General features: G+C 36.0%; 3 protein-coding genes across 3 annotated transcripts; 1 reads left to right on the top strand and 2 right to left on the bottom strand.

Moving 5' to 3' along the window:
• Positions 1-940: 940 nt before the first annotated feature.
• Positions 941-1,860, bottom strand: CBG17863 (the record flags this gene model as incomplete). Its single annotated transcript, XM_002647631.2, has 4 exons — positions 941-1,121; positions 1,165-1,308; positions 1,356-1,487; positions 1,697-1,860. 4 exons carry the CDS (start codon positions 1,858-1,860, stop codon positions 941-943), a joined length of 621 nt encoding a protein of 206 aa, XP_002647677.2.
• A 752-nt stretch (positions 1,861-2,612) lies between these two features.
• On the top strand, positions 2,613-6,957 carry CBG17862 (the record flags this gene model as incomplete). The annotated part of the gene is made up of 9 exons (XM_045237065.1): positions 2,613-2,731; positions 2,779-3,046; positions 3,094-3,232; positions 3,286-3,580; positions 4,563-4,729; positions 4,771-5,061; positions 5,107-5,204; positions 6,164-6,290; positions 6,335-6,957. 9 exons carry the CDS (start codon positions 2,613-2,615, stop codon positions 6,955-6,957), a joined length of 2,127 nt encoding a protein of 708 aa, XP_045096320.1.
• A 1,026-nt stretch (positions 6,958-7,983) lies between these two features.
• CBG17861 lies at positions 7,984-8,858 on the bottom strand (the record flags this gene model as incomplete). Its single annotated transcript, XM_045237064.1, has 4 exons — positions 7,984-8,035; positions 8,079-8,249; positions 8,300-8,390; positions 8,756-8,858. 4 exons carry the CDS (start codon positions 8,856-8,858, stop codon positions 7,984-7,986), a joined length of 417 nt encoding a protein of 138 aa, XP_045100892.1.
• Positions 8,859-12,027: the final 3,169 nt, after the last annotated feature.

The raw sequence follows: 12,027 nt of genomic DNA, 5'->3' as shown, positions 1-12,027 counted from the left end.
CCCCCCCCCCCCCCCCGCGATTATGTGCGTGTGAATTTTAATACAATTTTTAATAAAATTTTCTGCAGTCGGGTAAGGGCCAAAAGAATCGTCATATCTCTAACACGAAGTGAGATAAAAATCATCAAATCTACGGTCTAATAGACAATTAACACAGCTCTCCAAAAAAAAGTTTGTCCTGGTGAATCCTTTAAAAGACCAGAAATCGAGGCTCAAAAACAACCTTTCCAAAAAGAAAGCAACTTTCTTACCAACCTAATTTTTTTTCAAATAAGTCGGACCGTTTTGGCCCTCCCTAATGCGATCTTGATCTCTTCTATGAATCTTTCACCAAACACAAAAAAAAAATCAAACACGGAGATTAAATATTTTTTAAGGAACACTAATTCCATTGAAGATATGAAGATTGGTTGAGATATCGATCAGATACCTTTCGGAGAAAAAAAAAAGAATCAAAAGAATAAAACAAACTGTAATACATATAGATTCTCAAAACGGAAAATTGGAAATAAAAAGTTTTCCGTAACAAAAAATGTTTGATGTTCAAAATAATTACAAACAAGCCTAGGATTTCGAAGAAAAAACCATTTAAGTCGATTTTTCTGGGAGTTTCCAGGTACTCGTTTGATATTTTTGGTCCAATAAATCTCTTTTAAAAGGAAAAATGAGGTAATCAAAAAAGTAAATTTTATGAAGAAGGTCCCGAATGTACGGATCTTCACGGATTTGACGTTCAGCTTCTTGACGATGTGATGATTTGTGAGTAGAATGATCGGTCTCTCCAACTGTACGAAAAAAATCATTGAAGTTTTGAATTTGTCATGATGAGAGCTTCGAAATGAGTCTAAATGCGCTTAGAATGAGAAATTTGACGTTCTTTTAAACGCATTCCGAAACGCCTACAAGCCAGATTCAAATTTTCAAGTTACTTGAAATTTGATCAAACAGTATATTGATACCCACCCAGTGTTTCTTTCTGAATCTTCTCCACAGTCGTTTCATTGACTCCTTGTCGTTTTAAAATGTTTGCTAACTTTAAAATCGGCGATTTTCTTTCCTCAAAATCCGATCCTATCATTAGCAAGTCCCATTTTTCAAGATCCTTCTCAAAATTGCACATCCTGAAAATTGAATTCTGTGTTTTCGAATATCCCGATGTCCTACCATGATAATGGTGCAGAATGGAGTGCCAGTAGATTCAATTTTCTTTTTTTCTCATTTCTATGATTGGAAATGTTTTTCAAAGTTTCATAAATATTGCGAACAAAACATCTCATATCCTTATTACAGTCGAAACAAAAGTCAGTCCTGAAAATTTCAAAAACTACAGTAATCCTATTCAAAGACATACATACTGGACACACTTGTCGATGTAAAGGGAAACGAATCGTTGAATTGGATCTCTAATAAATGCAAATCTTACTGTATTCGAATCATTCAAAAGTTGTTCACTTGGATTTTGAAATTCGGATTTTTGAAGGCAACCTCTGAAATTTTTATTTCGTATAATTTGAACTTTCGGATGAAAGCGAAAAGGGGCGGAGTCCAATTTTTAAAAGTAGGTCGAAATTATACTTGCGTTAAGAGGAAGTTTGGATTTTTCAGACCAATTTTGTATTAAGTCTATGCTTTTTTGCAGCGGGTTGTCAGGATCGTTTCGTTAATCGAGGCATATAGTTTAGTATCATCTGCAAACTGTTTACAATGAATTGACGATATTTCATTAACATAGATCCCAAAAAGAACTGGGGACAAAACTGCACCTTGCGGGACTCCGCAAGTTGCTAGTTTTGAACCTGACAGCATGGTCCCCACCTTTACTCTATAATTACGACCAGAAAGAAAATCATCAAGCCACATCAACAAGTGAGCATTCAGGTTGAGTTTTAGTAGTTTGTTAAGAAGCCTATCGTGGGGAATCTTATCAAAAGCCTTAGAAAATCTAGGTAAATAACATCAACTTGTCTCTTATTTTCAATCATATTGGTCCAGTCGTTTAATGTCTCCATGATATTAGTAACTGTTGATTTTTTGGCTCTAAAACCGTGCTGATTCATACTCCAAAACTGTCTCTCATCTAGATAGGGAGCTAGTCTACTTAAGATACATCGTTCATACAGTCTACATAAGTGCGAAGTGAGAGAAATTGGACAGTAGTCCACTGGATTCGTTGGTTTACTTTTTTTTAGGTAACGAAATGATTATGGAGGATTTCCATCTACTGGGGACAATATATTCTTCTTCTAAAAACATATGAAGTAAGTCGTCTGGAATCGAGTCTATTCAATGTTCATTCATTTCAGAAAAAGGAACAATCTGGCTCTGTTCTACTACCAATTCACCGTGGATGTGATTTTGGGAGCTGGGTAATAGGCTTGAAGTTGAGTTCTTCAGAGCGCCTTAAGTTTTTTCGATGCCTCAAAAAACTGTCGATAACCATCGACTGTTTTTCCGGATTTCCTGGCTTTTGAAAGAACACCAAACGCTCACTATTTACAACCAATTGAAACCAAAAATCTACACACGGATCTTGTCGAACGATTTTAATCTATGACTGAATGAATGGTTTACATACAATCCAACAAACCGAGAATAACTATTTGACTGCTAGAATGGAAAAGTCTGGACATCGTCAAGATGTTCAGGTAGTCCGTGGAATCGCTATAATTTCAGTTGTAGCATTTCACTTTTATCCAAAAATTTTTCCAAATGGATACCTTGGCGTTGATCAGTAAGGCGTTTTCTTTTATACCAAACGCTAATTTTTTAAATTTTCAGATTTTTTGTAATATCCGGTTATTTAATGTGTATGCTTCTCAAAAGAGTTGAGAACCGCTCATGGTATATATTAATTGGAAGTTTCTATTATCGAAGAATGAAACGAATTGTTCCTTTATATTTTCTAACAATACTTCTAGTTTTAATGGGATTACATTGGCAGTTGACATGGTCCGGAATGGATTCAAATATACGGTCTGCCAAAAAAGCGTTAATGTTCATATCCAACGAGCCTGGTCTCGCAGAATTGACCGATTATTTCAATAAGGTTTCGAATTTATTTTAAGGAAATTTTGAACCAAGTTTTTTTGCTAGCTCTCTTCTGCCCGCGACTTCTTCACACACACATGGTCGCTTTCTGTTGAAGTACAATTTTATACCATGGTACCAATTTTGTTCCTGCTCACCAGATGCGTTTCTCCTAAATTTACACTACTCATATTTTCTACATCTGGTAAATTGATATTACGTTATCAACAAGTTCCAAAAAACCACCATGATTTTTAGGCGTTCTCTCGTTTTTTTATCACTTACTAGCTTCAAATCCTGAAGAAGCCTTTAAAAGTGTGCTTGCTAGAGTATGGCAATTTGTACTTGGGATGATAGTGTATTTGAAAGTTTCTGAGAGACAGAGAAACCAGAAAGTGTCCGAAGATGAGGTAGCACTTCTGGAGTTTATGAGAAATGAAGAAAAAAAAGAATGCTATTATCATCGAGCAGTCAATGATAATATCAATGTTGTGCTATTGGCAACAATTGCAATAACTTCGTACTCTATACAGTTGAATCCTTTATTTGCAAGGTACAGTTCCTGATAAAAGTATACGAGACTTGAATAAATCGAAAACTATCTCTAAATTTGAATTATCCATTACCAAACTTTCTCCAAATAGAAGCCCACCCAATGCGTCAACTTTGAACTCAATTAGCTCAATTTCTTCTAAAAATATCAAAAATAGATCAACTGATAAAATACTTACCGTATTTCCTCTAATAGAAGCCCACCTCTATTTGAAACCCACCTCTAATAGAAGCCCACCCCGCGAGGTGCTTCGAAAAATAGAAGCCCACCATCTAATAGAAGCCGATGGGCGTCTATTAGAGAAAATACGGTGATTAAAAATTTTCAAATTTTTGGGACTGGTATTTTAGAACTTGAAAATTTCTCAATTTCTGACCTACAGAATTCCTGAATTTTAAATTTTGAGATTCAGGAATCTCATTTTTTGAACAAAATTTTTTAAAAAATTTATCATTGAAAATAGAAGCACACCCTCTAATTGAAGCCCACCTCTAATAGAAGCCCACCCTGAGAGAGAGGTTGAAAAATAGAAGCCCATAGGCTTCTATTAGAGGAAATACGGTATCTTGTTTATTTCAGCATCGTTTCATCAGTTAACCACTTTTTCAAATCAATTAAAACGAACCGAGATAATTGAGCTCAAAGTTTACGGTTTATGTGGGCTTGTATTAAAGGAACTACGAAAAAAATTGTCTCTTTATTTTCGTATATGTAAGCCCCTCAAAGAATTGAACTTGGCAAAGCGTTGGACGTGCCGCGTTGCTACCAGATGAGATACGTGGTATAAAAGACGGCTGCCGACCGCGTAGCTCAGCCGGCAGCGGCGCGCACCCCTGGCAATTTGCTCTTGGATTCAATAATGAAAGCGTTTTCACTAATTACTAACTCCATCAAAATTGATGTGGTAACTCTTTCAAAAACAATGGAAACCCACTGATCTTACAAGGTCACACTTTAATTACACTACCAATTTTCCACCCAGAGTTACTACAACCTGCTTCACAGCCCTCTTCATTTATTGCTGTCCTGAAAACGAGCCTCCATTCCACAAAGTTTTCCACTTTTTTGGAGATATCTCTTTTGCTTTATACTTGATACATTGGCCGTTCTACGCTTACTGGAAAATGATTGGTGCCGGCAGTTCGATGAGTCCGTAAAAAATTATCTCAATTTTTAATCAAACTATTTAGTTCTTGCACTAACTTTGGTTGCAGCCGTATTTATAGCTACTATTGCTCATTTGTCGTTTGAAAAGTGGTCATTAAAACTTGGATGGAGAAGTGTATTTTTCCTCGTGATAGTTCTAGCCGCGTTTAACTTCACGGCGGTATACAAAGAAGAGATTGAAATGCACTTTAAAGTCTCAACCACTTCTTCCGAGTATGTTTTTTTTTTTAATTTAGTTTATATACTACTATTTTTAATTTTAAGATCGTTCCAAGTTTTCAACCAATACCTCAATGCTACATTCACAAGTTTTGGTTAGTTTCAAAAGAAAAAGTGAAGCGGAAAAATGTCGAATTCAGATCAAGTAGATGCTCAAAATCGGCTATGGCAGAAAAACGATTTTGTACAATTGGAAATTCCCGGAAGCAAATCTTGGGTGGGAATACATAACCGTATTGTGAGTTATTGAATTTCGTTTTCAAAGAAATTGCATGTCTTTTTTTTTGAAACACAATTGCAATAATAGCTTCTAAAGTTTTCATATGTTTAGAAAAAAAAGTAATAGTATCAAAAAAGGTTTTTCTCTCGAAAATTAGACATCAATATTTCTAATTTCTGATTTAGATCTGCAAACATTTTACCTTACAATGAATAAGCAGCGCTTCCCAATATTTAACTTTCAGCCAATTTATCTCGGTTTCTGTGAAAGCTAGGAAAAGTTATTACCGTAAAAACTCTATTAGATAGCCACCCCTAATTGAATGCCAGCCTCTAATAGAGTGCTATCACAGAGCACCTCCGAACAATAGAGTGCCAGCTTCTAATATTATGCCACTGCGGATTTGATGTCACTGTGGTAAAAGTTGAAGAATAACACAAAAAATCATTTTCTAGTTTTCTAGCTTTTTTCAAGTTTGAAAGAGGCACTGTATTTATCAAAAATGTTTCAGGATTGTATCAGACTCCGAAAGTCTCTAAAAAATAAGTAGAAAAATCAAGAAAACCTCGAAAGTCATTTTATGAAAGAGTTGAAAATCGAGTCTTTTTGGGATGAGTTTCAGTAGAAATTGGCTCCGAACAGTAAAGTACCAGCCTCTAATTGAATGCCACCCCCTAATAGAGTGCCACCCCCAGACCACCCTCGAACAATAGAGTGCCATGGCTATCTGATAGAGTGTAACTGTTAAATTGTTCATTATGATACAGAAAAAAGTTTACCAGTGGACGCCTTACCACGCATAGGAGCCGAGAACAATCAGCTCAAACTTGGCAGTGGCGGGGCCCTTCTATTATAGGTTTTATGAAATGCTACTATGAAATCTAGAATACCAATGTTAATGTACTAAAACGCAGACTTTTCCGAGATTTGCCAAAATTTCAGAATTTCTTAAACCTCGAAATGTTTTATGGTTTCAGAATCTTCCCCCAGGCGGAACCTCAAAATTCATGATAGTCGGAAGCTCCACAGCAGCCAATTTAGCACCGCTAATTCAAGACGAATGTGGTTTCAAAGCCAAAAGTATCGTTCAGTTCACTTTTCCAGGTTTGGCGAGACCAATTTTCGAATTTTACATAACATAATTACAGCATGCGAACCTATCTATCCAACAGAACAGTCTCATTGTATCAAAAAATTGGACGAATTTCACAAAGCGGTTGCTATCGAAAAACCCGACTACCTTTTCCTAGGTGGTCGCTTTCTGAATATGGGAAATCGATTAGCTGCAAACCTAACAAATCTTGAATATGACCAAGTGCTCGCGGTGGCTCGAGATCGATTGCAAAAATACATGGAGAGTGTGTCGCAGAAAATCGTTTTGATTCATGCTTTTCCCAGACCAAGTATTCCGAATTTGGAAAAGCTGGCACAATTGTTCCGAGAGAAAAAGACGCCATTAGAAATTGATGTAATTGACGTTCTAATTTTTTCAATGATTAGAAAAAATCAAAAACTGTTTCAGAAGTTGGTGATCGAACCGATTGAAAATGGATACCTAATCGCCAGAGAGCGCTACGACGCTCTCCTTAAGGGATGTGGACACAGATGTGATTTTATAGACTATACAACATTTCTACGGGATAACACCACTAACTCTGTTCGCTATTTTAATGACATTGGATTGTCCTATTTCACGTTGGGACTTCATCTATCACCACTGGCGCTTGAACTCGCCCGCCCTACTATGGCAGAACTTTGTAAAAGACTGTGAAATAAGGGTGTTCTTCAGAAATATTCCTAAAAATAAATTAGATTTATAAATGTACAGTGGCGAGAAGTGGTGAGGAGAATTTTTTTGAACATTCATAACTTTGTTCAAAATTGCTTAATTGACTTGGAACTTCGCATGAGAATAGTTATAAATTCAATAATCATAAAAACCGGTTTTTTGAAAATTTCTCATTTTCAGAATTTTAAGAGCAGTTTCAGATGTAACAGTGGTCAGAGAATCCAGAAAAAAGTTTTTTTTTTCTGGCTTTGATTTTAGTTGTCAAATGATTCTCAGTGTCCAAATATGCACCAACAAGGTTTTGAAGAATTTTGGAAGTCGCGTTCTCCAACTCAGAGCACAAAAGATATGCGTCGGCATTTCTGCTATAACTCAGCTGAAAATGTATTTTTGATGCTGAATATTTCAAAAAAACTTTTTTTGAAAACGTTTTTTTTTAAATTTTCAGATTTTAGAAATTTCTCGAAAAAAAAGACAATTGTTTTCTACAATTGAAAAGCTTTTAACATCAAACTGATGAACCACTTAAAACACATCATTTGCAAAATTTTGAGCATCAAAAATACATTTTCAGCTGAGTTAAAGCAGAAATGCCGACGCATACCTTTTGTGCCCTGAGCATCATAACTCGAGAGCCCGACTTCCAAAATTCTTCAAAACTTTTTCGGTGCATATTTGGACACTGAGAATCATTTGACATCTAAAATCAAAGCCAGAAAAAATTCTGAAAAAAAAGTTTTTTTTGGATTCGCTGACCACTGTTACATCTGACACCTCGGGGTTTCTCGGCAACTTTCTGCAGCTGTTCTGGCAACTTTCTGCGGCATTCCTGCGTCCTTCTAAAAAACATTTCCAGAAAGGTGCCATAGCTGCTGCCGCGCGAGCGTTCGTTCCCTTCCTTTCTTTTTACTCGCATTAAAAAATAACAATTTTAAAATAAGCATTTATTGAATGAAATGACAATACAAAAAAGTAACATTGAAAAAAAATGAAGTAACGATGAATTGGTTAGCGTGAAGATGCTGATCCGGATGGTCCTTGATGCGATGTGGCTTCGTCACTGAAAACATAGGACTTTGAACGATTTAAAATATTAATGTAACCATTCCATAATTTGTTGAAGGGTTGCGTGCGAAGAATCAACATTGTTCGATCTGCATATATCTTTGAATTTTCTTAGCTGTCGCCATTTTAGATGTAAACAGGTTTCGCCAGCTTTGCAGTTGAATAGAGTCCCTGTCTTGGTACAATAATGGTAGTTCCGAATGTTTTTCCTGAATGAGAAGAAGATTGTACATATGTAATGGTCTAGAAAAAATCTCACATTGCTCTGGCAATAGCACAGTTGATAATGCCCTTTGCTTCTTCTCTTGAGTTTCTTCGGCGGAGAATCTCTTTCAGTGAATCGGAGGTTTCTAGAGAGGAGACGAATCTGAATAATACAGTAAGACGTGAATAAGTTTCAAAGCTTACCCATCATTATCATCAATGTCTCCAATAAGCAAGTGGTTTGGGAGATAGATTTCAACGATTTCGGAACTCTGTCGCTGTTGACTCCTTTTCCTCCAGTGAACATTTCTTTCAGTATTTACGAAAGTTCGATTATAGTATAAAATTCAGAACATTCATAAAAAATCGACAAAGATTCTGGCTAGAAACTTGAAAAAACAAAAGACATAAATTAACAGTTAAAAAAAAAGAAAACATCGCACGCAGCGCGGGTACGCAACGCGCTTAAACTGCTCCAGAACTGCTCCAGAAAGTCGACAGATCTGCAAACTGCTCCAGAAAGTTGCCGAGAAACCCTGAGACTGCTCTGGAAATTCTGAAAATGAGAAATTTTCAAAAAACCGATTTTTATGTTTTTGTTTAGCTATTCTCATGCCAAGTTTCAAGTCAATTGAGCAACTTTGAACAAAGTTATGAATGTTCGAAAAAATCCTCCACACCACTTCTTGTTGTCAATTTTTCCCATTGTCTTGGAACAATGACAACCTGAAAGCGAGATAACCCAGAGTCTCCCGATTTTCCCCATAAAATCCCTCTAGATTATCCGCTTTATTCGGGTCATGTTCATTCCCCTTCTTATCTCTCTTCGTTCTCTAATTACAAGTACATTGTTGCACTCAAATAATATTAATATTATTTGAATACGCGCCAACGACCGCGTCGCAGACGGTACTCAGTCTTCGCTGCGGCGAGTGTTCGTATCTCATCAAGAGCTGACCGCTATGCGGTCCCGTTTTAACCTTTTATAGCCTTTCAGCTAGTTTTCTACGTTTGGCATCGTTTTGGTTTGTTAGCACCAGTTTTAGAAGGCAGCAAGGTTTCTTTTTGGTTTCATTGGGGGTCATTTCAGGTTGCAGACACTCTCGAGTTAGGACGTAGGATCGGTCTCAACTGACTGAGGATCCGCTGTCAACACTTCTCGCCACTGTATGTTATTGTTGAATGACTGATTGCCAGTTTGCCAGTTTTTATGTATGTATATGAAATCCATTGGAAGTTGAACATTAAGAAGCATCGTCGGGATTTTCTTGGGGTTTGAATAGCGCGTCCATTTCACAGCCGCGATTCAATTTGGGGTTTGCCAATTTTGAGCCAACTTCTCTCGTTTCCAGAACTTTCAAATGCTTTTGTGAAGATTTATACTTTTAATGAAAATTTATAATTTAACTTTTAATGTGTAAAACTAGCCCCGAAGGGGCGTAAACCGTCTGGCTCCCGCTTACGATAACCGTCATCTAATGAATTTTTTCTTTTCTATGTGGGCTATCTACTTCTTACTAAGGAAACTTTTCTGTGTGTCTGTGTGTGTGTCCGTCTCGGACATTAACTTGAATAACTCAAAGGCGCGTGGGACTCCTATAGTGGTGTGTGGTATGTAGCCATGGACTGCCGAGCGCTTCATGTCTATGGTGTCCTGGGCCTTCTAGCTAATCGGGAACCTATAGGGTTGAGAATCGAAAATTTCAAAATTATGTTGAAACTCACTAAAACTTCAGGGAATTCTCAAAAACGGTTTTCAGGCCTATCTATGTGCTGCCCACAAAAAATTGAGCTGAAAGCTTCGCAACAGAAATTTTTTGTAACATTTTTTTCGTGATTAACTCAAATTCTGTAACCTACTGTAAATTTGGTTGCCGTGTTTTTTTCGACTGCAAAACATTCTAGAGAATTCCAGGACAGTTTAGAATACTCTCGAAAGCTCTACATCATTCCAGAAAATTGCAGAAACTTCCAGAAAGATCCAGAAAATTCTAGAAAATTCCAGAAAATCCTAGGAAGTTCCAGGACATTCTAGAAAATTCCAGTAAATTCCAGAAAGATCCAGAACATTCTCGAAAATTCCAGAACTGTCTAGAAAATTCCAGAAAATTCTCGAAAATTCCAGAACTTTCTCGAAAATTCCAGAAAATTCTAGAAAATTCCAGAACTTTCTCGAAAATTCCAGAACTTTCTAGAAAATTCCAGAAAATTCTAGAAAATTCCAGAACTTTCTCGAAAATTCCAGAACTTTCTCGAAAATTCCAGAACTTTCTCGAAAATTCCAGAACATTCTCGAAAATTCCAGAAAATTCTCGAAAATTCCAGAAAATTCTCGAAAATTCCAGAACTTTCTCAAAATTTCCAAAACATTCTAGAAAATTCCAGAACTTTCTCGAAATTTCCAGAACATTCTAGAAAATTCCAGAAAATTCTCGAAAATTCCAGAAAATTCTCGAAAATTCCAAAACATTCTAGAAAATTCCAGAACTTTCTCGAAAATTCCAGAACTTTCTCGAAAATTCCAGAAAATTCTCGAAAATTCCAGAACTTTCTCGAAAATTCCAGAACTTTCTCGAAAATTCCAGAACATTCTAGAAAATTCCAGAACATTCTAGAAAATTCCAGAACTTTCTCGAAATTTCCAGAACTTTCTCGAAAATTCCAGAACATTCTAGAAAATTCCAGAAAATTCTCGAAATTTCCAGAACATTCTAGAAAATTCCAGAAAATTCTCGAAAATTCCAAAACATTCTAGAAAATTCCAGAACTGTCTAGAAAATTCCAGAAAATTCTCGAAAATTCCAGAACTTTCTCGAAAATTCCAGAACATTCTCGAAAATTCCAGAACTTTCTCGAAAATTCCAGAACATTCTCGAAAATTCCAAAACATTCTCGAAAATTCCAGAAAATTCTCGAAAATTCCAGAACATTCTCGAAAATTCCAAAACATTCTAGAAAATTCCAGAACATTCTAGAAAATTCCAGAACTTTCTCGAAATTTCCAGAACATTCTAGAAAATTCCAGAAAATTCTCGAAAATTCCAGAACTTTCTCGAAAATTCCAGAACATTCTAGAAAATTCCAGAACTTTCTCGAAATTTCCAGAACATTCTAGAAAATTCCAGAAAATTCTCGAAAATTCCAGAACTTTCTCGAAAATTCCAGAACATTCTCGAAAATTCCAAAACATTCTCGAAAATTCCAGAAAATTCTCGAAAATTCCAGAACATTCTCGAAAATTCCAAAACATTCTAGAAAATTCCAGAACATTCTAGAAAATTCCAGAACTTTCTCGAAATTTCCAGAACATTCTAGAAAATTCCAGAAAATTCTCGAAAATTCCAGAACTTTCTCGAAAATTCCAGAACATTCTAGAAAATTCCAGAACATTCTAGAAAATTCCAGAACTTTCTCGAAATTTCCAGAACATTCTAGAAAATTCCAGAAAATTCTCGAAAATTCCAGAACTTTCTCGAAAATTCCAGAACTTTCTCGAAAATTCCAGAACATTCTCGAAAATTCCAAAACATTCTCGAAAATTCCAGAACATTCTAGAAAATTCCAGAACTTACTCGAAAATTCCAGAACTTTCTCGAAATTTCCAGAACTGTCTAGAAAATTCCAGAACATTCTAGAAAATTCCGGAACATTCTAGAAAATTCCAGAAAATTCTCGAAAATTCCAGAACATTCTCGAAAATTCCAGAACTTTCTCGAAAATTCCAGAACTTTCTCGAAAATTCCAGAACTTTCTCGAAAATTCCAGAACATTCTCGAAAATTCC

The sequence above is a fragment of the Caenorhabditis briggsae genome, assembly GCF_000004555.2.
Source record: "Caenorhabditis briggsae complete genome, chrV, whole genome shotgun sequence".
Lineage (NCBI taxonomy): Eukaryota > Metazoa > Nematoda > Chromadorea > Rhabditida > Rhabditidae > Caenorhabditis > Caenorhabditis briggsae.
The sequence above is the reverse complement of the archived record's forward strand: the minus strand, read 5'-3'. Positions and strand labels throughout refer to the sequence as shown.